This window comes from Budorcas taxicolor, chromosome X, assembly GCF_023091745.1.
Source record: "Budorcas taxicolor isolate Tak-1 chromosome X, Takin1.1, whole genome shotgun sequence".
NCBI classification, from domain to species: domain Eukaryota; kingdom Metazoa; phylum Chordata; class Mammalia; order Artiodactyla; family Bovidae; genus Budorcas; species Budorcas taxicolor.
The window spans coordinates 141765427-141792636 of NC_068935.1; the positions used below are offsets into that span (position 1 = coordinate 141765427).

Here is a 27210-nt window from a genome sequence, read left to right on the forward strand (position 1 = left end):
AAACTTCCAGAACTATGTTGAATAGTAGCGGTGAAAGTGGGTACCCTTGTCTTGTTCCTGACGTTAGGGGAAATGCTTTCAATTTTTCACCATTGAGGATAATGTTTGCTGTGGGTTTGTCATTTATAGCTTTTATTATGTTGAGGTATGTTCCTTCTATTCCTGCTTTCTGGAGAGTTTTTATCATAAATGGATGCTGAATTTTGTCAAAGGCCTTCTCTGCATCTATTGAGTTAATCATATGGTTTTTATTTTTCAATTTGTTAATGTGGTGAATTACATTGATTAATTTGTGGATATTGAAGAATTCTTGCATCCCTGGGATAAAGCCCACTTGGTCATGGTGTATGATCTTTTTAATGTGTTGTTGGATTCTGATTGCTATGATTTTGTTAAGGATTTTTGCATCTATGTTCATCAGTGACATTGGCCTGTAGTTTTCTTTTTCTGTGGCATCTTTGTCAGGTTTTGGTATTAGGGTGATGGTGGCCTCATAGAATGAGTTAGCAGGTTGACCTTCCTCTGAAATTTTCTGGAAGAGTTTGAGTAGGATAGGTGTTAGCTCTTCTCGAAATTTTTGGTAGAATTCAGCTGTGAAGCCATCTGGACCTGGGCTTTTGTTTGCTGGAAGATTTCTGATTACAGTTTCAATTTCCATGCTTGTGAGGGGTCTGTTAAGATTTTCTATTTCTTCCTGGTTCAGTTTTGGAAAGTTGTACTTTTCTAAGAATTTGTCCGTTTCTTCCACGTTGTCCATTTAATTGGCATATAATTGCTGATAGTAGTCTCTTACGATCCTTTGTATTTCTGTGTTGTCTGTTGCGATCTCTCCATTTTCATTTCCAATTTTATTGATTTGATTTTTCTCCCTTTGTTTCTTGATGAGTCTGGCTAATGGCTTGTCAATTTTATTTGTCCTTTCAAAGAACCAGCTTTTGGCTTTGTTGATTTTTGCTATGGTCTCTTTTGTTTCTTTTGTATTTATTTCTGCCCTAATTTTTAAGATTTCTTTCCTTCTACTAACTCTGGGGTTCTCCATTTCTTCCTTTTCTAGTTGCTTTAGGTGTAGAGTTAAGTTATTTATTTGACTTTTTTCTTGTTTCTTGAGGAATGCCTGTATTGCTATGAACCTTCCTCTTAGCACTGCTTTTATAGTGTCCCACAGGTTTTGGGTTGTGTTTTCATTTTCACTCATTTCTATGCATATTTTGATTTGTTTTTTGATTTCTTCTGTGATTTGTTGGTTATTCAGAAGCGCATTGTTCAGCCTCCATATGTTGGAATGTTTAATAGTTTTTCTCCTGTAATTGAGATCGAATCTTAATGCATTATGGTCAGAAAAGATGCTTGGAATGATTTCAATTTTTTTGAACTTATCAAGGTTAGATTTATGGCCCAGGATGTGATCTATCCTGGAGAAGGTTCTGTGAGCACTTGAGAAAAAGGTGAAATTCATTGTTTTGGGGTGAAATGTCCTATAGATATCAATTAGGTCTAACTGGTCTAATGTATCATTTAAAGTTTGTGTTTCTTTGTTAATTTTCTGTTTAGTTGATCTATCCATAGGTGTGAGTGGGGTATTAAAGTCTCTCACTATTATTGTGTTATTGTTAATTTCCCCTTTCATACTTGTTAGCATTTGTCTTACATATTGCGGTGCTCCTATGTTGGGTGCATATATATTTATAATTGTTATATCTTCTTCTTGGATTGATCCTTTAATTATTATGTAGTGGTCTTCTTTGTCTCTTTTCACAGCCTTTGTTTTAAAGTCTATTTTATCGGATATGAGTATTGCTACTCCAGCTTTATTTTGGTCTCTGTTTGCGTGGAATATCTTTTTCCAGCCCTTCACTTTCAGTCTGTATGTGTCCCTTGTTTCAAGGTGGGTCTCTTGTAGGCAACATATATAGGGTTCTTGTTTTTGTATCCATTCAGCCAGTCTTTGCCTTTTGGTTGGGGCATTCAACCCATTTACGTTTAAGGTAATTATTGATAAGTATGATCCCATTTCCATTTACTTTACTGTTTTGGGTTTGGGTTTATACGCCCTTTTTGTGTTTCCTGTCTAGAGAATATCCTTTAGCATTTGTTGGTGAGCTGGTTTTGTGGTGCTGAATTCTCTCAGCTTTTCCTTGTCTGTAAAGCTTTTGATTTCTCCTTCATATTTGAATGGGATCCTTGCTGGGTACAGTAATCTGGCTGCAGAGTATTTTCTTTCATCACTTTAAGTATGTCTTGCCATTCCTTTCTGGCCTGAAGCATTTCTATTGAAAGATCTGCAGTTATCCTTATGGGAATCCCCTTGTGTTATTTGTTGTTTTTCCCTTGCTGCTTTTAATGTTTGTTCTTTGTGTTTGATCTTTGTTAATTTGATTAATATGTGTCTTGGGGTGTTTCGCCTTGGGTTTATCCTGTTTGGAACTCTCTGGGTTTCTTGGACTTGGGTGATTATTTCCTTCCCCATTTTAGGGAAGTTTTCAACTATTATCTCCTCAAGGATTTGCTCATGGTCTTTCTTTTTGTCTTCTTCTTCTGGGACTCCTATAAGTCAAATGTTGGAGCATTTCATATTGTCCTGGAGGTCTCTGAGATTGTCCTCATTTCTTTTATTTGTTTTTCTTTTTTCCTCTCTGATTTATTTATTTCTACCATTCTATCTTCTATTTCACTAATCCTATCTTCTGCCACCGATATTCTACTATTTGTTGCCTTCAGAGTGTTTCTGATCTCATTTATTGCATTATTCATTATATATTGACTCTTTTTTTATTTCTTCTAGGTCCTTGTTAAACCTTTCTTGCATCTTCTCCAGGCTATTTATCTGTGATTCCATTTTGATTTCAAGATTTTGGATCATTTTCACTATCACTATTCGGAATTCTTTATCAGGTAGATTCCCTATCTCTTCCTCTTTTGTTTGGTTTGGTGGGCATTTCTCTTGTTCCTTTACCTGCTGGGTATTCCTCTGTCTCTTCATCTTGGTTATATTACTGCGTTTGGGGTGGCCTTTCTGTATTCTGGGAATTTGTGGAGTTCTCTTTATTATGGAGTTTCCTCCCTGTGAGTGGGGTTGTATCAGTGGCTTGTGTCGGAGTTCTGATGGGTGGAGCTGGATTTCTTCTCTCTGGAGTGCAATGAAGTGTCCAGTAATGAGTTATGAGATGTCCATGGTTTTGGAGTAACTTTGAGCTGCCTGTATATTGAAGCTCAGGTGTGTGTTCCTGTGTTGCTGGAGAATTTGTGTGGTATGTCATGCTCTGGAACTTGTTGGCCCTTGAGTGGTGCTTGGTTTCAGTGTAGGTATGGAGGCATTTGATGAGCCCCCATCGATTAATGTTCCCTGGATTTTTACAGTAGCCTCAAGACTTCTCCATCTATACAGCACTGATGATAAAACTTCCAGGTTAAAGATGAAAATTTCTCCACATTGAGGGACACCAGAGAGGTTCACTGAGTCACATGGAGAAGAGAAGAGGGAGGGGGTAGTTAGAGATGACTGGAATGAGATGAGGTGGGATCAAAAGAGGAGAGAGCAAGCTAGCCAGTAATCACTTCCTTATGTGCACTCCATAGTCTGGACCTCTCAGAGATGTTCACGGAGTTATACAGGGAAGAGGAGAGGGAGGAAGTAGACAGAGGTGGCCAGGAGGATAAAAGAGGGAAATGAAAAGGAGAGAGACAGATCCAGCCAGTAACCAGTTCCCTAAGTGTTCTCCACCGTCTGGAACACACAGAGATTCACAGAGTTGGGTAGAGAAGAGAAGGGGGAGGGAGGAGGCAGAGACAACCTGGTGGAGAAAAAGGAGAGTCCAAAGGAGGAGAGAGTGGTCAAGCCAGTAATCTTGCTCTCAGGTAAAATTGGGTACTGAAGATTGGGTTTTTAAATGTACAAAATTGACAACAAATACCAAAAGGCAAAGATTAAAAGTCTAGAGTAGAGATTGGATTTTCAAAAATACATTAAAGAAAAGAAGAAGAAAAAAAAAAAAAAAACCCAAAGTCACGAGAATTATTAAAAAACAACCACAACCACAAAAAAAAATATATATATAGTGTTTGCTTCAAAAATAGGGTCTTATTTTTTTGAAAAGTAATAATAGGTTATAAGAATTAAAATTAAAGGAGAAATAGAGGACTTAAAAATTTTAAAAAGTTAAAAAAAGAGAAGAATCAAAAGAAAAGAAGAGAAAACAATCAAACAACATCAACGACAACAAAAAAAGAGAATGGTCGTAAAAATAGTAAAGATATTTCTGTGACTTTCTCTGGTGTTGTGGGCAGTGTGGAGTCACTTCCAAGGCGGTTCCCTCTGTTAAGCTTCTCTGTTTGCTGGTCTCTTCAGTGTCTGATTTCTGCCCTGACACAAGGGGGGCAGTGGTGGACACTTTTTTTTTTAGGCTTCGTTGTTCAGTCGCGCTGTGGGGAGAGAGGGAGGGATGCTGCAAACAAATAACACTGGTGTGTGCTCGCAGTGTCTCAGCCACGCTGGGCATGACCCTGCACACGGCACACACCACTCAGGCTCTACATTGCTCCACCGGGAACTGTCTGAGGCTGGCCCAAACCTGCATGCGCCTCCCCGGTCTAAGCCGCTCAGGCTCGGCTCTCAGGTAGCCCTCAGAGGCGCAGATTTGGTTGGGCCTGCATTTTGTGCCCTTCCCAGGATCGAGTAGCTCAGGTGTTTGGCGAGTGCAGTCACTGCGACTTATTGCCTTTCCTGTCTCTGCTGCTCAGTTTTCTGGGTGTACCACTGGCACCCCTTGTCAAGCGGATGGTGACTGTCCAGGACCCCAAGAAGTCTTAGCAAAGAAGCCTGCTTTCAGTTTGGTAGGTAAAGTCTCTCTGGGGCTGCAATTGCCCCTTTCCAGTCTTTACAGCTCTGGCTGCCTGTCACCGGAGGGGGATGGTCTGCAGCCGGCTATTTCTGTTCTGTCTTTTGTTCTGTGCATGGTCCTGGTGGTGTCTTATGTTCGAGCTTTTCACGTGGTAGCCATCCCACAGTCTGGTATGCTAGCCCAAGTTAGTTCGCTCTGATTACACTCGCGACATTCCGGCCCGATTGTTAAAAAACACTGCCGCCCGCGCCTCCCTGCCCAGTCCCCACTTGCTAGTGGCGGATGCAGGCTGTTGGTTTTAATTATTTATTTATTTTTCTTACCTGTTATGTTGCCCTCTGTGCTTCCAAGGCTCGCCACAGCCTCGGCAGCAAGAGTGTTTCCTGGTGTTTGGAAACTTCTCTCTTTTTAAGTCTTCTTTCCCGAGACAGGACTCCCTTCCCGGGACATAGCTCCCTCCCTACCTCCTTTGTCTCTTTTTTTATCTTTCATATTTTTCCTACCTGTTTTTGAAGACAATGATCTGCTTTTCTGAGTGCGTGATGTCCTCTGCCAGCATTCAGAAGTGGTTTTGTAGAATTTACTCAGCGTCGAAATGTTCTTTTGATGAATTTGTGGGGGAGAAAGTGGTCTCCCCATCTTATTCCTCCGCCATCTTCAGTAATGGACCGGCCCTTGTGTTTTAAATTGTCTCTCTCTTTCTCTTTGTAATGTCTTGCATAGAAACTATCAAACTCCAAATGGTCATGGAAATGTAACCTAAGAGGACATACTGAGATACAATAGATCATCCCACAGGTGGAAACTGCCACCCATTAACAATGCCACTATAGACTCAAAGAAGCCAGATTGGTCTTCATCCCTTTCCCCATAACAGTTAGAATCTCCATCTCTAGAGGGGGTGGTTTGAGGTAGAAATTGCTAGGCAGACAGTGTAGGACTCTGAGCCCTCAGTCTTGTTTTCAATAAACACCTCGATCCATTAGCCTAAAGCTACACCCTTGTCCAGAATTGCTGGAACGTGTCCTTGGTCTGATCAATTATTGGCACTCAGACCCAGGGAAGGGCAGTAATTAACTTCTGCTCCATATGCCTGAGAGAAAAAACAACTGGTGTCCATTAATTTTTAGCCCATACATCTGATCCATTGGAAAATGGCCAGGGGCCATGAGAAAGGGTGGCAACTTAATTGAAAGACCAAGAGAAGCCATAAAAATATTAAGCATCTTGACCTCTAAACTGATTGGTTAAAAATGACACATTTTAAGGACAGGAACCAACCAAAAAGGTATAGATTAAGGATATAAAAATTGCTGTAAGCCTTCCTTTGGGGGACTCTTTACCCCCTCTCAGTGTCTATTGTGAGAGCCTTGTACTTTCCTTCCCTTTAATAAAACATATTTGCGTGCTACTGTGAATGTTTGTATGTTCGTAAAGTTCATTCCTCAGCTCCACAAACAAGAACACGAATGTCCATTGTATAGAGTCTATGGAAGCAATTGAGCAACTCTGGCCAGTGTTGCTCTCTGGTGTGTTCCATGCCCCATAGCCCAGTGTGCTCAAGTACCTTCCACACAAGCAGGTGAGGGCTCTCCTTTCTTACTCCTCCCTTAAGCTGAAAACCAGGTTAATTAACCTTGTGTGGGCTTGGGTCAGACACTTAGAAGTCATTCCTGTATCTGCTGCTTGACGACTCCCAGAACAGGATAAGAGAAACGCAGAAGTGACCAGACCTTTAGTGTCTGCCCCCAGCAAGATAATATCCAGGCAATCAGCACATGTTGGTTCATGCAAAATGCCAAGCCCACTTCCCCCTGGTGACCCCCTTCCAGGCAAGACCGCATGGTGGATCACTCAAGCCACTTTTCGGTTACCTTCACTACATTCCCCCTTCTACCTGGATTGATTTACAGCAGCCTAGATGTAAACCAATCCGAGCCTTCCAAGAGGCCTTATCCCCTGAGCTAAATGAGGAAAAGTAAAACTTTCCAGCATAGCTAAATGGGTATGTCTGTCTTTCCATTTCGATGAGGTAGACACCAAATTCTTTCAAAAAGATAAACAACACTGTCTTTGCTTTACAGTCTTCATAGCAACAGCAGGCTAGCTCCAAAAATCTGTCTACCATTCCCCAAACCATTACTGTTTATCTTACTTCAGTTCAGTTCAGTTCAGTTGCTCAGTCGTGTCCGACTCTTTGCGACCCCATGAATCACAGCACGCCAGGCCTCCCTGTCCATCACCATCTTCTGGAGTTCACTCAAACTTACGTCCGTCGAGTCCATGATGCCATCCAGCCATCTCATCCTCGGTCGTCCCCTTCTCCTCCTGCCCCCAGTCACTCCCAGCATCAGTCTTTTCCAATGAGTCAACTCTTTGCATGAGGTGGCCAAAGTACTGGAGTTTCAGCTTCAGCATCATTCCTTCCAAAGAAATCCCAGGGCTGATCTCCTTCAGAATGGACTGGTTGGATCTCCTTGCAGCCCAAGGGACCCTCAAGAGTCTTCTCCAACACCACAGTTCAAACGCATCAATTCTTCGGTGCTCAGCCTTCTTCACAGTCCAACTCTCACATCCATACATGACCAGAGGAAAAACCATAGCCTTGACTAGACGGACCTTAGATGGCAAAGTAATGTCTCTGCTTTTGGATATACTATCTAGGTTGGTCATAACTTTCCTTCCAAGGAGTAAGCGTCTCTTAATTTCATGGCTGCAGTCACCATCTGCAGTGATTTTGGAGCCAAAAAAAAAAAAAAAAAAAAAAAAGTCTGACACTGTTTCCACTGTTTCCCCATCTATTTCCCATGAAGTGATGGGACCGGATGCCATGATCTTCGTTTCTGAATGTTGAGCTTTAAGCCAACTTTTCACTCGCCTCTTTCACTTTCATCAAGAGGCTTGTAAAAGCTAAACAAGGGGATAATAAAGCCATCCTAGGAAGAACTCAGGCTTCCCTGATAGCTCAGTTGGTAAAGAATCTGCCTGCAATGCAGGAGAGCCCGGTTCAATTCCTGGGTCAGGAAGATCCCCTGGAGAAGGGGTAGGCTACCCACTCCAGTATTCTTGGGCTTCCCTTGTGGCTCAGCTGGTAAAGAATCTGCCTGCAATGCAGGAGACCTGGGTTTGATCCCTGGGTTTGGAAGATCCCCTGGAGAAGGGGTAGGCTGCCCACTCCAGTATTCTTGGGCTTCCCTTGTGGCTCAGCTGGTAAAGAATCTGCCTGCAATGCGGGAGACCTGGATTCGATCCCTGGGTTGGGAAGATCCCCTGGAGAAGGGAAAGGCTACCCACACCAGTCTTCTGGCCTAGAGAATTCCATGGACTATACAGTCCATGGAGTTGCAAAGAGTCGAACATGACTGAGCAACTTTCACTTCATCTCACTTCAGGAAGAACTCACCTATAATTCTGAGATGAAAAAGTCCTATAGGTCTTCTCAGCAACCATCGTCTGTGCTGCCTTTCTACATACACATGTGAAAGTGTACTCTCTCAAATTACAAATGTAGTTTAGAAGTTTGCATGTCCAAGGTAATTAGAAACTTCTTTTCCTGCAAATATCCAGTCATCTAGCCAAGTGAGCTTGACATTTCATTTGTCAGAAGTCCAAATTTAATCCAACTTCCTTTGCACACTGATGGCTTTTCTTATTGATCAACCTAACTTAGGACTGATGGTGGCTCAGTTGGTAAAGAATCTATCCACAATTAGGAGACTTGGGTTTGATCCCTGGGTTGGGAAGATCCCCCTGAAGGAGGGCATGGCAACCCACTTCAGTATTCTTGCCTGGAGAATCGCTATGGACAGAGGAGCCTGGTAGGCAAAACGGTGGCTTTTCTATGGCTCAACCTGACTTAGGACTGAAATCTTGAAATGAGAATTGAGGTCTCTCTTTGTATGTATGTATCTTTGTCTTTGGATAACATTGCTCAGTTGATTTGTAAAACAATTCTATTTAATTTGCTCTAATAAAAGTAAGCCCTTACAGATTTGCAAACCAAACTAGTCTAACAGAGGAACCTGTGTACTCATTTGTGTTCAGCTCTTTGAGACCAGATGGACTACAGCTTGCCACGTTCCTCAGGCCATGGGATTTCCCAAGCAAGAATACTGGAGTGGATTACCATTTCCTCCTTCAATGGATCTTCCTGATCAAGGGATTGAACCCCATCTCCTATGTCTCCTGCATTGGCAGGCAGGTACTTTACCAGCTGAGCCACCAGGGAAGCCCAAACTATTCTAAATACAAGAGACATTAAGATAAGTGAAATTGAGGCTCACATGAACTGAGAAATGTTCAATATTAAACTAGTACCTGGTATTAATATTTAAGTTGATTGATCTAAGTAATATACACATTTCATGAGTCACCAACATTAAACATAATATTAAGTAGAATACATTTATTGTGTCAGGTTTAACATAAGCTAAATAAGATCTTATTATGTTGCTGCTGCCAAGTCGCTTCAGTCGTGTCCGACTCTGTGCGACCCCATAGACAGCAGCCTACCAGGCTCCTCCACCCGTGGGATTTTCCAGGCAAGAGTACTGGAGTGGGGTGCCATTGCCTTCTCCATATTATATCTGTTACCAATTTGATAGCAAGGAAAGTAACTCAATGTGAAAAGACTTTTGAGGAAAGAGTGTAAATGAGATTGAGTTTTCACTGAACTTTTAGAAAGAATTATGTGTTTTAGGATCTTTCCAGATATTCTACAACTTGAAATTTAAATCTGTGCTAAAACAAATTAAGTTATGAATGATTTGTGGAAAATGGACTCTCAAAGGATTTTGTACATAATCAATCAAAAATAACTAAGTTTTAAACAACTTTCATTGAATCAATGAACATTTAAAGTAAGCTGAGGCAAAAGGGTAAATTTGGCTTCTCTCCTATAAAAAATTCAGTTTTCTGAAGATGTTATTTTGCCTTTGATAGAGTTTATGTTTGTTTACCTTTTTAAATGATCTGTTTGGTATTTGCCTTTGAAATCTTTTATTGCCAGTTTTCCTAAGTAAATATTTTGCACAGTGACCTATGATTTTCTTGTGTTTTTAAATTGTTTTGTGTGAAATTCTTTTGATAAAATTTCTCAAATCAAAATACCTCTATCTAAATTTGGGATGTTTCAAAGGCCCTAAAACACCCCAAAGGAAGATATTAAGCTAATTAGTTTCACTTGGTATGGAAAACTCCATGGGAAATGTTGTCAGATGAGTAATAAATCTTGTTATATCATAATGATATAGATATTGTGGAAATTATATGGAGTTCCTGAAAACCTGGTATGTTCTGATAGAGTATTCTTAATCATAATTCTAGTTATTATCTGAAAGTGTTATATATCACAGCAAAAGCACATTGCTTTGTCAATTACATTGTAATCACATTTAAAGTTTCCATCCTAAGTCTTTTTCTCATTATAGACAGTTATGGTATCACTCGATGTCTTTGCATAAATGCCTCATCTTCAAGAAGACGTATAGACAAGTCTTTTGGATAAATACAAGTTGCTGACTTCCAGACCGCTATGCTGAACTGAGCAAAAAAAAAAAAAAAAAAAAAAAAAAATTATGAAAGAATTCTAATGGGAAACCTGAAGCCTTCATAAAGCTGCTAACACAAACAATTACTTACATAGAACTGGGTGAGCTAGTACATATGGTTATAATTTTTATGATTTGAATCTAAAAAAATTAGTGGTTTAAATTTGTGTTTTCCAGGTGTAAGAAAAACCTTCTCCTTAAACTAATTTTGACTTACAGTAACTTGGTATGTTACACCATATGTGAGTAAAATTGAAACATTTATCTGCTGCTGTCCGCATAACTGATCCTGCCAGTAACATAGGCTTGTCTCCAAGATTAAGCCATGGATAGATGTGAATGGCCAGTACAATGAATCTGCATATAACTCATTAACTCAGTTATGCGCCGTTGGGTTGCTTGATTATTGCAGCTGGATTACAAGTAGCTCAGCTAGTCATTGTTTAAATTTCTTCTTTGTTTTCAAATCGTGCTTTGTGTCTCTCTGATGAACCACGCCTCCTTCGATGTTGCTAGCTTCATAACTTATGTCTTGTCTCATTTATAGGATTTTGTCTCCTGCAGTTACTAATGTGTAATCAAGCCTGCAAAAAAAACCTCTATGGCTAAACATTTTGAGAAAATGTCATTTATAACGTAAAATAATCATAACAGTGTGATCTATATATGGGAAGAAGCAATAAGGAAAAATGTCCCCTGCGTTAAAGTTAGCCAGAATCCAGAGAATTTTTAATTATTGATGGGGCCTCATCCAAAACTTTACACCTGGAGTGGCACATGGAGAATTTTTGCCTGAACTGGACAGAGCCTCCCAGTGCCATGGGACAAGAGTTGTGAAATGTCTCCCAAATATCAGTCACATTCATGACCAAGACGGCAAGACCTGAGAAATGGAACCAGCAATTGCAGCCCTCCAACATGAGCTGGTCAGACTAGAAAAAGGAGAATAGCTGCCATCTAGGAGCCGTCAGACTTCAGCCACTCCCTATGGTGAACCCTGAAGAAATGCTGAGAATACATGATAACAGGACCACAGAGAGCTGAGGTGCATACCAAGGAAATATTTGTGATGAGCTCTGACTCTTGCCTCTTCCATACATGGAAAAGTGCTAAATTCCTTCACTTAAAATGCCTCTTGCATCTCAAGTTCAGTATTTCTAAGTCTACAGGTGTAAAGTAGACACTTTCCAAAGAGGAACAAAAAAGAAACAAAATCTCATATGAAATATGAAACTCTGGCACTGATGGCAGACACTCAGAGAAAGATTCATCTGACAAAGTAGAATGGTCATTGCCCTTTTCTTCCACATGATTATGGAGTGGGCTTTGAGAGTGGGGAATTCTCTTTGAGAACAACCAATTCTGACTCCTCTTGGCACTGTTTCTTTGACTTGCTTTTCATTGTTGTTGCTATCATAATCAGACATGATGGCCTGCCTCTGCCCTAATGGTAAATGAAAGTGCCCTTGTTCAGCTCACAGGCAGATAATCTGACCCTGACTACCTCTGAAAAGAAGAGATGAATACACTGCTTTCAAAGGTTGGCCCTTTCAGGAGATGTTTTGCAAGACTGAAGACCCTTTTTACATGACTTCTTCACTGTCTCTTGTTCTCTATTGTACGTTTTCACTTTGGTTCCTCATTGCTTCTCTTCATCTGGCTCTATATAAGAACTGGGCATCCAGACCCTGAGAAGACAGTTACTTTGGAACATTAGTCTGCCATCTTCTTGATCAGCATGCTTTATGAATAAAGTTGTATCAGTTCAGTTGCTCAGTTGTGTCCGATGCTTTGTGACCCCAGGAATCGCAGTACGCCAGGCCTCCCTGTCCATCACCAACTCCCGGAGTTCACTCAGACTCACGTTCATCAAGTCAGTGATGACATCCAGCCATCTAATCCTATGTTGTCCCTTTTTCCCCTTGCCCCCAATCCCTCCCACCATCAGAGTCTTTTCCAATGAGTCAACCTCTTCGCATGAGGTGGCCAAAATATTGGAGTTTCAGCATTAGCATCATTCCTCCCAAAGAACACCCAGGACTGATCTTTAGAATGGACTGGTTGGATCTCCTTGCAGTCCAAGGGACTCTCAACAGTCTTCTCCAACCTTGCCTCAATACCTTGTCTCTCAGATTCACTGGCCTGTTGGTAACACAACTAGAGAGTTTGTGCACCAGAACTAAAGACTTCCCTATAATGAAACAAAGATCCTGTGTGGTAAAACTAACACTTGATTTGGACTAATAAATGAATAAATACGTAAACATTAAAACAGATCTTTGTGGTAATACAAGTTACATATGCAATTATTTCTTTAAAAAAAACCTGGACTTGTTATTTATTATCTCAACTTAAATGCTACTACATTGCAACATTCCACATGAATTCTAGATGGAACCTGAAGTTTTAGTAGCCAGGATGAATAGCTTGCTTGCACTGTTTAAACAAGAGTTGTGCAATCGAAGATGTAGAAGCAGTGGTTACAGAGAAAACAGACAAGTAAAACAAAATTAATTAACTGGAAGAGACCAGCTTCAAAGTTCAGTTCAGTTCAGTTGAGTTGCTTAGTCATGTCTTACTCTTTGCAACCCTATGGACTGCAGCACACCAGGCCTCTCTGTCCATCACCAACACACGGACTTTACTCAAACTCATGTTTCATTGAGTCGGTGAAGCCATCCAACCTCCTCATCCTCTGTTGTGCCCGTCTTCTCCCACCTTCAATCTTTCCCAGCATCAGGGTTTTTTCAGATGAGCCAGTTCTTCACTTCAGATGGCCAAAATATTGGAATTTCAGCTTCAGCATCAGGCCTTCCAATGAATATTCAGGGCTGATTTCCTTTAGGATGGACTGGTTTCCTCTTCTTGCAGTCCAAGGGACTCTCAGGAGTCTTCTCCAACACCACAGTTCAAAAGCATCGATTTTTCAGGGCTCAGCTTTCTTTATAGTCCAACTCTCATATCCATATATGACAACTGGAAAAACCATAGCCTTGACTAGATGGAACTTTGTTGGCAAAGTAATGTCTCTGCTTTTTAATATGTTGGCTAAGTTTGTCATAGGAGTTGGTCATAGGAGTTGGTCCAAAGAGTAAGTGTCTTACAATTTCATGGCTGCAGTCACAATCTGCACTGATTTTGGAGCCTTTACTAAAAAGTAAAGTCTGCCACTGTTTGCACTATTTCTCCATCTATTTGACATGAAGTGATGGGACCAGACGCCATGATCTTAGTTTTCTGAATGTTGAGATTTAGGCCAACTTTTTCACGCTCCTCTTTCACTTTCATCAAGAGGCTCTTTAGTTCTTCACTTTCTGCCATAAGGGTGATGTCATCAGTATATCTGAGATTATTGATATTTCTCCCAGAAATCTTGACTCCAGCTTGTGCTTCCTCCAGCCCAGAGTTTCTCATTATGTACTCTGCATAGAAGTTAAATATGCAGCGTGACAATATACAGCCTTGAAGTACTCCTTTCCCTATTTGGAGCCAGTCTGTAGTTCCATGCCCAGTTCTAACTGTTGCTTCCTGACCTGCATACAGATTTCTCAAGAGGCAGGTCAGGTGGGTTGGTATTCTCAACTATTTAAGAATTTTCCACAGTTTGTTGTGATCCACACAAAGGCTTAGGCATAGTCAATAAAGCAGAAATAGATATATTTCTGGAACTCACTTCCTTTTTTGATGATCCAGTGGATGTTGGCAATTTGATCTCTGGTTCCTCTGCCTTTTCTAAAACCAGCTTGAACATCTGGAAGTTCACAGTTCATGTATTTTTGAAGCCTGGCTGGAGAATTTTGAGCATTAATTTGCTAGTGTGAGAGGTGAGTGCAATTGTGCAGTACTTTGAGCATTCTTTGGCATTGCCTTTCTTTGGGATTGGAATGAAAATTGACCTTTTCCAGCCCTATGGCCACAGCTGAGTTTTCCAAATTTGCTGGCATATTGAGTGCAGCACTTTCATAGCATCATCTTTTAGGACTTGAAATAGCTCAACTGGAATTCCATCACCTCCACTAGCTTTGTAGCCTTATAAAGCCCTTACAGCATGAAAAGGCTTCAAAGTTCAATCAGTTCAGTTCAGTTCAGTTCAGTCGCTCAGTCATGTCTGACTCTTTGTGACCCCATGAACCCCAGCATGCCAGGCCTCCCTGTCCATCACCAACTCTTGGAGTTTACCCAAACTTATGCCCATTGAGTTGGTGATGCCATCTAACCACCTCATCCTCTGTCAACCCCTTCTTCTCCTGCCTTCAATCTTTCCCAACATCAGGGTCTTTTCAAATGAGTCAGTTCTTCACATCGGGTGGCAAAAGTATTGGAGTTTCAGCTGCAACATTAGTCCTTCCAATGAACACCCAGGACTTATTTCCTTTAGGATGGACTGGTTGGATCTCTTTGCAGTCCAAGGGACTCTCAAGAGTCTTCTCCAATACCACATTTCAAAATCATCAATTGTTCTGCACTCAGCTTTCTTTATAGTCCAACTTTCATATCCATACATGACCACTGGAAAAAACATAGCCTTGACTAGATGGAACTTTGTTAGAAAAATAATGTCTGTGCTTTTTAATATGCTGTCTAGGTTGGTTGTAACTTTCCTTCCAAGGAGTAAGCGTCTTTTAATTTCATAGCTGCAATCACCATCTACAGTGATTTTGAAACTTCAAAAAATAAAGTCAGCCACTGTTTTCAAAGTTACACAAATCTAAATTAAGTTGAGAAGGAGACACAAGGAAGATGTACCAGGCATAGCTTAGCATTATTTTAGGGGAGTTACAAGAGAATATATTTGTGTAAGATTGTTCTCTTTTTATTTATCAGGAGGTTATTTATCAGTAGTTATGTATCAACGTGAGAGTTGGACTATGAAGAAAGCTGAGCACAAAAAAATTGATGCTTTTGAACTGTGGTGTTGGAGAAAGCTCTTGAGAGACCCTTGGACTGCAAGATCAAACCAGTCCATCATAAAGGAAATCAGTCCTGAATATCTACTGGAGGGACTGATGTGGAAGCTGAAACTCCAATAGTTTGGCTACCTGATGTGAAGAACTGACTCTTTGGAAAAGATTCTGATGCTGGGAAAGATTGAAGGTGGAAGGAGAAGGGGATGACAGAGGATGAGATGGCTGGATAACATCACTGGACATGAGTTTGAGTAAGCTCAGGGAGTTGGTGATGGACAGGGAAGCCTGGCATGCTGCAGTCCATGGGGTTACAGAATCAGACACGACTGAGTGACTGAACTGAAAAGAAAGTGAAGTCGCTGAGTCATGTCCAGTTCTTTGCAAACCCATGGACTGTAGCCTACCAGGCTCTTCCATCCATGGGATTCTCAGGGAAGAATACTGGAGTAGGTTGCTATTTCCTTCTCCATGGGTCTTCCTGACCCAGGGATTGAACCCAGGTCTCCTGCATTGCAGACAGATGCTTTGCCCTCTGAGCCATCATGGAAGCAATTACCTGTTTTTTGACCACTACTATCGAAATAGTTTGTATTAACAGGAAGCAATAGTTAGAACTGGACATGGAACAACAGACTGGTTCCAAATAGGAAAAGGAGTACGTCAAGGCTGTATATTGTCACCCTGCTTATTTAACTTATATGCAGAGTACATCATGAGAAATGCTGGACTGGAAGAAACACAACCTGGAATCAAGTTTGCCAGGAGAAATATCAATAACCTCAGATATGCAGATGACACCACCCTTATGGCAGAAAGTGAAGAGGAGCTAAAAAGCCTCTTGATGAAAGTGAAAGCGGAGAGCGAAAAAGTTGGCTTAAACCTCAACATTCAGAAAATGAAGATCATGGCATCTGATCCCATCACTTCATGGGAAATAGATGGGGAAACAGTAGAAACAGTGTCAGACTTTATTTTTTTTTGGCTCCAAAATCACTGCAGATGGTGATTGCAGCCATGAAATTAAAAGACCCTTACTCCTTGGAAGAAAAGTTATGACCAACCTAGATAGTATATTCAAAAGCAGAGACATTACTTTGCCATCTAAGGTCCGTCTAGCCAAGGCTATGGTTTTTCCTCTGGTCATGTATGGATGTGAGAGTTGGACTGTGAAGAAGGCTGAGCACCGAAGAATTGATGCGTTTGAACTGTGGTGTTGGAGAAGACTCTTGAGGGTCCCTTGGACTGCAAGGAGATCCAACCAGTCCATTCTGAAGGAGATCAGCCCTGGGATTTCTTTGGAAGGAATGATGCTAAAGCTGAAGCTCCAGTACTTTGGCCACCTCATGCGAAGAGTTGACTCATTGGAAAAGACTCTGATGCTGGGAGTGATTGGGGGCAGGAGGAGAAGCGGACGACCCAGGATGAGATGGCTGGATAGCATCACTGACTCGATGGACGTGAGTTTGAGTGAGCTCCAGGAGATGGTGATGAACAGGGAGGCCTGGCGTGCTGCAATTCATGGGGTCACAAAGAGTTGGACACGACTGAGCGACTGAACTGAACTGAACTGAAAGGCCATATGACTTCCCTTTGGTACAAAACCATAGGAATTTTTTTTTGCATAAATTATCTCCTGAATGGTAATTTTCCTTTTTTAAATTTATTTTTTAATAAGAGAATTACTTTACAATGTGCTTTTGGTTTATATTATAATACAGGACAAATCACCCATGATGAAACATACATCACTTCTCTTATGAGCCCCCTCACGTCACTCCATCCTGTCATTCTTGGTCATCATAAAATACTTCACTGGGCTCCCTCTTTTATTGTAAGTTCTCACCAGCTACCTGTTACTTGCAGGGAAGGAATGGAGACCCAGATATACAGAACAAACCTGAGAACACAGTGAGGGAAGCACAGAATGAGATTAATAGAAGACTTATCACAACTTAAGAAGATTATCACAACTATTGCAATAATCTCTTAGAGTAACTGAATTTTAATTTCCCCTTGATTGGAAGATAATGAGGCCTTCCTAAGATGGGACAGTGTTAGGATACAGTCTGAAGGACGCGTGTTGGTGGGAACCTCAAATAAAAACCTGAAAATGCTGGAAGTGCAGAGGCAGAGATGGAAGGGTGATGATGGGAGAATAAAGGGTGTTAGCTGGGTTACATCCCTGCTGGAAATTATCTGATTCAGGGACTTTCCTGGTGGTCCACCAGTTACAATTCTGCACTTTCACTGCACTGGGTATATGTTCTATTCCTGGTTGGAGAACTAAGAATCTACATGCTTCTTGGTGCAGCCAAAATTAAGAAACAGCCCAAAAAAAAAAAAAAAAAAAAAAAAAAGACATTATTATCTAGATCAAAGACCAAAAAGAGGAAATCAATTCATCATATTTTGAGACATGAAACTCTTCTATCACACAGATCTCACAGCCAAAACTGCAACAGGATATTATACAGAGGAATGTGCTAGTGAAAGAGAAAAATGTGATATTGAAACCGGAAGACTCTCTGGGTTTCTTGGACTTGGGTGATTATTTCCTTTGGTACAGGGAGGGAGGTGGGAGGGGGGTTCAGGATGGGGAACACGTGTACACCTGTGGCGGATTCATGTTGATGCATGGCAAAACCAATACAATATTGTAAAGTAATTAGCCTCCAATTGAAATAAATAAAAAAAAGAAAAGAAAAGAAAAAAAAATAGGAAGAAAAGATGAGGAGAAAACAAAAGATAATACTGAAGTTCCATGTGAGCCATGAGGGAAAGGATCAACTGAAGATGTGAGTTGAAGATACTCTTGACAAAAGCTCTCCTCAAATGTCTGATTTCACTTGAATAGAAGGATTCTGAGCTCTGATTTGTCCTGGAAGTAGCGAGTCCTGGGTCAGCTCCCACGGGGTTTTCTGTTAGCTGACTTGAGAATCCTGAAACTCACTGCTTCTTCATTTCTATACTCAGAACAAAATTAATCTTTTAGTGCATTCATCTGATGAATTATGATCAATGAAGATGAACATAAGTAAAAATTTGATTAAAAAATATGAAAAACAGATTCTGTTGACCTTTAAGTGGCCTTGAAAATAACTAGAACTATAGAGTGACTTCCCTTGTGGCTCAGACAGCAAAGTGTCTGCCTACAATGCAGGAGACCCAGGTTCGATCCCTGGGTCAGGAAGGTCCTCTGGAGAAGGAAATGGCAATCCACTCCGGTACTCTTTCTTGGAAAATCCCATGGGTGGAGGAGCATGGTAGGCTACAGTCCATGGGGTTGCGAAGTGTAGGACACGACTGAGCGACTTCACTTCATAGAGTGAAGAAATAAAGTTTCTCCATTCAAAATTCTAAATATTATGAGAACTACTGTCCCAATTTTGTGCTCACCCAGAAAGACAATTGAGTCAGTGAGTAAATACTACATTAGAGATCAGATGGGTAAAGGGTGTCTGGAAAAGGAGTAATGAAAATGAATTGTTGACATGTCTTTTTCAGACGAGGTTAAGGGGCATTTGAGCAGATCGTCCTCCCAGTTATAAGGAGGAAAGAGCCTGCTTTGGTGCAAGAGGAGGTCATAAACGCTTTGTGCCCATGTGCTCCTCACCTCAGAAATAGGAGGCTTTCCAACGGTCTCTTAAGAAATGGATTTTCCTTGGCTAACCCACACAATCGACCTTTACTTTTAGATAATAAATTTTAAACACTCTCCTCCATGTTAAAGAAACAATATAGGACAGGGGGACAATTTCTATGTACCCTGGATAGCTTATTCCATTTTTAATCTCAGGACATAAAGACAAATAAATATTTCTGACTTCAAAGGATGACACGTGTACCGAGATTTTTCACTTACTCAGTCAAAAGTCCACATCTGCATCAGGCTCTCTTAAAACAAACCTCATTATTAAAATGCCAGAATGTCAGAAAAGCTTATCCCTGCCAACCAGGATACGGAAGATGACATCCATGTAACTTTGGTCATATGAGGAACAAACATTGGCTCGTGACCCATCACACCAACAGATGTTGGTTATAAAAGTGGCAGCAATTTCACATCCTCTCTGACAACTGGGACACCCTCAGCTTCTACAGAAGAAGAGCCAGCAAGATGAAGGTTCTGTTGCTCAGTGTTGTCCTTGGTCTGCTTTATGCAGGTCAAGATGAAGCTCAGCTACTTCTCAAACCGGTAGACTACCAGGGGTGGTGCAACCTGGGAGGAGGTCTTGGGGTATACGTGTGTGTCCTTTTTGGGGTTTGGTCATGTGGATTCAAAAGTCTAGCCATCTCCCTGCAACTCAAAATTGCTCCACTCACTGGTTCTATACCTGTTCTGTTTCATCTTCAAATCATCTCTACCATCTATTAACTGGCTCTCATGCACGTCCACTGCTTTTGTAAAACAGCAGAAAGATATCACGGCTGTTGGACTAGGGTTCTTGCATTTGACAAGACAGCTCAAGCAATCTCAGTAATGCCTCACCTCTTTCCTTTAGTTGATTTGAGTTTTCACATGATTTTATACCTAGGCTGTGTTCATAAAGATAGGAAATTTCTGTCCAAGTGGAAAGACAGGGAAACTCCTGAAGGATGATGTTGGGCAGAATTAACAGAGATGGGTTAGATTCTCTTTCTTAAAAAATTAATTAATTTATTTTAACTGGAGGCTAATGACTTTACAATATTGTAGTGGTTTTTGTCATACATTGACATGAATCCACCACAGGTGTACATGTGTTCCCCATCCTGAAGCCCCCCTCCCACCTCCCTCCCCATCCCGCCCCTCTGAGTCATCCCAGTGCTCCAGCCTTGAGCGCTCTGTCTCGTGCATCAAACCTGGAGTGGCGATCTGTTTCACATGTGGGCCAGATTCTTAATAGGAATTTTGATTTCAGTTTTCAGGAGAATGGAGAACCCATTACATTGCATCCAGTAACATTGAGAAGATCACTGAGAATGGGCCATTTCACATTTATGCACGTTACATTCAGTTTAATGCAGACAACACAGTAGACGTCGACTTTTATATCAAGTAAGTAAAGACATCTTTTTTGGGTGTTAGTTCTAAAAGGTCTTGTAGGTCTTCATAAAACCATTCAACTTCAGTTTCTTCAGCGTTACTGGTTGGGGCATAGACTTGGATAACTGATATTGAATGGTTTGCCTTGGAGACGAACAGAGATCATTCTGTCATTTTTGAGATTGCATCCAAGTACTGCATTTCAGACTCTTGTTGACCATGATGGCTACTCCATTTCTTCTGAGGGATTCCTGCCTGCAGTAGTAGATAGAATGGTCATCTGAGTTAAATTCACCCATTCCAGTCCATTTTAGTTCGCTGATTCCTAGAATGTTGACGTTCACCCTTGCCGTCTCTTGTTTGACCACTTCCAATTTGCCTTGATTCATGGACCTGACATTCCAGGTTCCTATGCAATATTGCTCTTTACAGCATCGGATCTTGCTTCTATCACCAGTCACATCCACAACTGGGTATTGTTTTTGCTTTGGCTCCATCCCTTCGTTCTTTCTGTATTTATTTCTCCACTGATCTCCAGCAGCATATTGGGCACCTACTGACCTGGGGAGTTCCTCTTTCCGTATCCTATCATTTTGCCTTTTCATACTGTTCATGGAATTCTCAAGGCAAGAATACTGAAGTGGCTTGCCATTCCCTTCTCCAGTGGACCACATTCTGTCAGACCTCTCCACCATGACCCACCCATCTTGGGTTGCCCTACAGGCATGGCTTGGTTTCATTGAGTTAGACAAGGCTGTGGTCCTAGTGTGATTAGATTGACTAGTTTTCTGTGAGTATGGTTTCAGTGTGTCTGCCCTCTGATACCCTCTTGCAACACCTACCATCTTCCTTGGGTTTCTCTTACCTTGGCATGGGGTATCTCTTCACAGCTGCTCCAGCAAAGCATAGCTGCTGCTCCTTACCTTGGACAAGGGTATCTCCTTAGAGCCACCCTTCCTGACCTTCAACGTGGGATAGCTCCTCTAGGCCCTCCTGTGCCTGCACAGCCACCACTCCTCGGGTTGCTCCTCCTGGCCGCCGGCCCTGGCCTAGGGCATGGGTGGCTCTTCCCAGCTGCTGCCCCTGGCCTCAGGCTCGGGGTGGCTCCTCAGGGTCACCACCCCTGGCCTAAGGTGCAAGGTGGCTTCTCCCGGCTGCCCCTGACCTTGGATGCAGGGTGTCTCTTCCCGGCCGCCAGTGGCCTCAGACGCGGGGTAGCTCCTCCTGGCTGCTGCCCTGACCTCGGATGCTGGATGTCTCCTCCCAGCCGCCACTGACCTCAAAAGCGGGGTAGCTCCTCTCGGCCGTCGCCTCTGACCTCGGATACAGGGTGACTCCTCCTGGCTGCCACCCCTGACCTCAGATGCAGGGTAGCTCCTCTCGGCGTTCCTGCGCCATTGCAGCCTGGCACTCTAGGCCACTGCCTCTGACCTCGGATGTGGGGTAGCTCTTCTCAGCCACGCTTAGTTCATCTGCTCACCCCCACCGCCACCACCTGTGCTTAGTGCCCAGGCTCGCTGCTGCCGCCTGCACTTAGTGTCCTTTTCATTACAGGGGACTGGAATGCAAAAGTAGGAAGTCGAGAAACACGTGGAGTAACAGGCAAATTTGGACTTGGAATACGGAAGGAAGCAAGGCAAAGACTAATAGAGTTTTGCCAAGAAAATGCACTGGTCATAGCAAACACCCTCTTCCAACAACACAAGAGAAGACTCTACACATGGACATCACCAGACGGTCAACACCAAAATCAGATTGATTATATTCTTTGCAGCCAAAGATGGAGAAGCTCTATACAGTCAAAAAACAAGACCAGGAGCTGACTGTGGCTCATATCATGAACTCCTTATTACCAAATTCAGACTTAAATTGAAGAAAGTAGGGAAAACCGCTAGACCATTCAGGTATGACCTAAATCAAATCCCTTATGATTATACAGTGGAAGTGAGAAATAGATTTAAGGGCCTAGATCTGATAGATAGAGTGCCTGATGAACTATGAAATGAGGTTCATGACATTGTACAGAGGACAGGGATCAAGACCATCCCCATGGAAAAGAAATGCAAAAAAGCAAAATGACTGTCTGAGGAAGCCTTACAAATAGCTGTGAAAAGAAGAGAGTCAAAAAGCAAAGAAGAAAAGGAAAGATATAAGCATCTGAATGCAGAGTTCCAAAGAATAGCAAGAAGAAATAAGAAAGCCTTCTTCAGTGATCAATACAAAGAAATAGAGGAAAACAACAGAATGGAAAAGACTAGAGATCTCTTCAAGAAAATTAGAGATACCAAGGGAATATTTCATGCAAAGATGGGCTTGATAAAGGACAGAAATGGTATGGAGCTAACAGAAGCAGAAGATATTAAGAAGAGGTGGCAAGAAGACACAGAAGGACTGTACAAAAAAGATCTTCACGACCCAGATAATCATGATGATGTGGTCACTCATCTAGAGCCAGACATCTTGGAATGTGAAGTCAAGTGGGCCTTAGAAAGCATCACTACGAACAAAGCTAGTGGAGGTGATGGAATTCTAGTTGAGCTGTTTCAAATCCTGAAAGATGATGCTATGAAAGTGCTACACTCAATATGCCAGCAAATTTGGAAAACTCAGCAGTGGCCACAGGACTCGAAAAAGTCAGTTTTCATTCCAATCCCAAAGAAAGGCAATGCAAAAAAAATGCTCAAACTACTGCACAATTACACTCATCTCACATGCTAGTAAAGTAATGCTCAAAATTCCCCAAGCCAGGCTTCAGTAATACATGAACTGTGAACTCCCTGATGTTCAAGCTGGTTTTAGAAAAGGCAGAGGAACCAGAGATTAAATTGCCAACATCTGCTGGATCATGGAAAAAGCAAGAGAGTTCCAGAAAAACATCTATTTCTGCTTGATTGACTATGCCAAAGCCTTTGACTGTGTGGATCACAAGAAACTGTGGAAAATTCTGAAAGAGATGGGAATACCAGACCACCTGACCTGCCTCTTGAGAAATCTGTATGCAGGTCATGAAGCAACAGTTAGAACTGGACATGGAACAACAGACTGGTTCCAAATCAGGAAAGGAGTACGTCAAGGCTGTGTATTGTCACCCTGCTTATTTAACTTATATGCAGAGTACATCATGAGAAATGCCGGACTGGAAGAAACACAAGCTGGAATCAAGATTGCTGGGAGAAATATCAATAACCTCAGATATGCAGATGACACCACCCTTATGGCAGAAAATGAAGAGGAGCTAAAGTGTCTCTTGATGAAATTGAAAGAGGAGAGTGAAAAACTTGGCTTAAAGCTCAACATTCAGAAAACGAAGATCATGGCATCTGGTCCCATCACTTCATGGGAAATAGACGGGGAAACAGTAGAAACAGTGTCAGACTTTTTTTTTTGGGGGGGGGGGGGCTCCAAAATCACTGCAGATGGTGACTGCAGCCATGAAATTAAAAGACGCTTACTCTTTGGAAGAAAAGTTATGACCAACCTAGATAGTATATTCAAAAGCAGAGACATTACTTTGCCGTCTAAGGTCTGTCTAGTCAAGGCTATAGTTTTTCCTGTGGTCATGTATGGATGTGAGAGTTGGACTGTGAAGAAGGCTGAACTCTGAAGAACTGATGCTTTTGAACTGTGGTGTTGGAGAAGACTCTTGAGAGTCCCTTGGACTGCAGGGAGATCCAACCAGTCCATTCTGAAGGAGATCAAACCTGGGATTTCTTTGGAGGGAATGATGCTGAAGCTGAAGCTCCAGTCTTTGGCCACCTCATGTGAAGAGTTGACTCATTGGAAAGGACTCTGATGCTGGGAGGGATTGGGGGCAGGAGGAGAAGGGGACGACAGAGGATGTGATGGCTGGATGGCATCACAGACTCGATGGACGTGAGTCTGAGTGAACTCTGGGAGTTGGTGATGGACAGGGAGGCCTGGCGTGCTGCGATTCTTGGGGTCGCAAAGAGTCAGACACGACTGGGTGACTGAACTGAACTGAACTGAACTGAAGTAAAAACAACCCAGAATGAAAACACACATAAATCTCCAACCTGAGGGAGGCTGTGGCTTCCCCATCTGCAGGGAACTCTCTGAATGATGTTGAAGCAAGGCACCTTGAATGGTGGGCCCGAGCAGGGTCTCTGAGCTGGGTCCCTGAGCTGGGTCCTGGAGGGCCGATTCCTTGTGAGCCTCCAAGGAATGTCCTGCAGCTTTTTCTTAGAGGGAGAGATCCCAGAAGCTCCACTGGCATCAACTCATTAAAGGAAAGACGGACATGGCAGCAGGGAGAGGCTCCTGTGCTTTAACCCCACAGTACCCACCAGGGGCTTGACCCCTTCCTGCAGAATTTGTAAGAGATGGTTTACACTGAGTCCAGAAGCTGAGGGCAGGGGGAGAACACACAGTGAGCTCTGCCCTGCAGGGCTTCCTCATGGGATGTTTCATTACCACTGAATTTACAAAACCTGTGACCATCCCAAAGGAGCTTCCTGGGTGGTACTAGGGGTAAAGAATGCAGCTGCTAAGGCAGGCGACATACAAGACATGAATCTGATCCTTGGGTTGCGAAGATCCCCTGGAGGAGGACATAGCAACCCACTCCAGCATTCTTGCCTGGATAATCCTATGGACATAGGAGTCTGGAGGGCTTGGAGTCAAAAAGAGTGGACATGGCTGAGGAATGAAACACGTACACTGTCCTAAGTACCATTCATGGAATATCCATTATACTGCAGTTGGTTCATCGAGAGCACGAAAGTATGGCAGAAACCAGCACAAGTTTTCTGGGCACTTATTCCCCATAAAAAGAATGCAAACTAAGATATGTATTTTGAGGAATACAAATATTAAGAAAAAGTAACTGAAAGTTTTATGCTGAGAGATATTGGTTCATACATGTATATAACTTCTTATATATTATATATGTATGTATTTCATAGTATGGAATGCATGTTCTGTTAGTCATTCAGGCATGTCTGACTCTTTGAGACCCCATAGACAGTGTAGCCCCCAGGCTCCTCTGTCCATAGCATTTTCCAGGAAAGAATCTTGGAGTGGGTGGTCATTCCATTCTCCAGGGAATCTTCCTGACACAGATATTGAACTCAGGTCTCTTGCAGGGAGATTCTTTACCATCTGAGCTAGGAGAGTATCAGTTCAGTTCAGTTCAGTCACTCAGTCATGTCCAACTCTTTGCGACCCCATGAATCACAGTACACCAGGCCTCCCTGTCCATCACCAACTCCCGGAGTTTACTCAGATTCATGTCCATCGAGTCAGTGATGCCATCCATCCAGCCATCTCATCTGTCGTTCCCTTCTCCTCCTTCCTCCAATCCCTCCCAGCATCAGAGTCCTTTCCAGTGAGTCAACTCTTCGCATGAGGTGGCCAAAGTACTGGAGTTTCAGCTTTAGCATCATTCCTTCCAAAGAACACCCAGGATTGATCTTTAGAATGGACTGGTTGGATCTCCTTGCAGTCCAAGAGACTCTCAAGAGTCTTCTCCAACACCACAGTTCAAAAGCATCAATTCTTCGGAGTTCAGCCTTCTTCACAGTCCAACTCTCACATCCATACATGACCACAGGAAAAACCATAGCCTTGACTAGATGGACCTTAGTCAGCAAAGTAATGACTACATACAACCAAATTACAACCACATACAGAAACAGACTTACTCACACACACACACACACACACACACACACACACACATTCTATCCTGGGAGACACACTTGCCTCTTGTCGCTGGTTTTTTAAAAGAAAACTTATTATTGCCCTCTGCTGTTTTTACAGTTATTGTGTCCTATGTTTAACTTCTCATCTGGCCACTTTTTCTGAAGTCAATCTTTACTGAAGTGTATTTATGTGGGATTATTTGCACCTTTGTTTAGGGCACAGTTCAATGAGCTTTCACATGTGCACAAATGTTTCACCATCTCCACTGTCAAGATATAGAACTCTGGGCTTCCGTGGTGGCTCAGTGGGTAAGAATCCACCTGCCAATGCAGGAGACAAAGGTTCAGTCCCTGGGCTGGGAAGATCCCACATACCGGGGAGAATCTATGCATGTGTGCCACAACTACCGAGCCTGTACTCTGGAGCACATGCTCCGCAACAGTAAAACCACCACACCGAGAGGCCTGGGCACTGCAACTACAAAGTAGCCCTTGGCCCACAGCTAGAGTAGCCATGAAGACCCAGCACAGGAAAAACAAACATTTTTTTTAAGGTCTAAAATTTCCCCATCATTGCTGCTTTGCTTCACTTATCATTAAGTGTCTACCCCCTCGGGCAACAGGCAAGAATCAATTTGCTTAATCTCACCTCTTCTGAAACTTCAGATGACAAAATTAGGCACTCTGCTCCATTTTCCCTGGTATCTACCACTCAGCACAATGCTGTGAAAGTGTATCACAGCGTCTGCATAAGCAAGGTGTCATGTTTTTCAAGCCAATTGAAAGGACTTGTTTGCATAGATAAAGTTTTGCAGTTATTGGAAAATTATTTTGTTCCTATGTTGTGTTGTTTCCAGTAACATCAACGCATTTGACCAATGACTAAGAACAGTGAGCTCAATCCATTATGGACATTCTTTTCCGAGGTGTCCATTCATAAATAAATCCAATTTGTCTTGCCCTTTACTATTTGGCTTGTGTTCACATGTACTATGTGCCAAATAACACCTTTTCTCATGTACATGCACGAGGATCCATAAAAATCACCCAAACTTTTCTGTTGTATCAGTGACAATATATACTTATCATGTATTTATATGCATAATTTCCTTATATCATGTAAGCATATTATGCAAACGCACATGTGTCCTTCTGTGCTTGCTTATGTGTGTGTATATCATGTGCATTCATACATATATGTGTCTTTCGATGTTTAATCCTCTCCTGGAA

At 42.2% G+C, this 27210-nt stretch overlaps 1 protein-coding gene across 1 annotated transcript in view; it reads left to right on the plus strand.

The window, feature by feature from the left end:
* Positions 1–19411: 19411 nt before the first annotated feature.
* LOC128069682 (odorant-binding protein-like) overlaps positions 19412–27210 on the plus strand; it is a 47441-nt gene continuing 39642 nt past the window's right edge. The window contains exons 1-2 of the mRNA XM_052662792.1: positions 19412–19489; positions 20196–20332. Of these exons, the coding sequence (XP_052518752.1) occupies positions 19412–19489; positions 20196–20332 (215 nt within the window). The remainder of the gene's footprint in view (positions 19490–20195; positions 20333–27210) is intronic.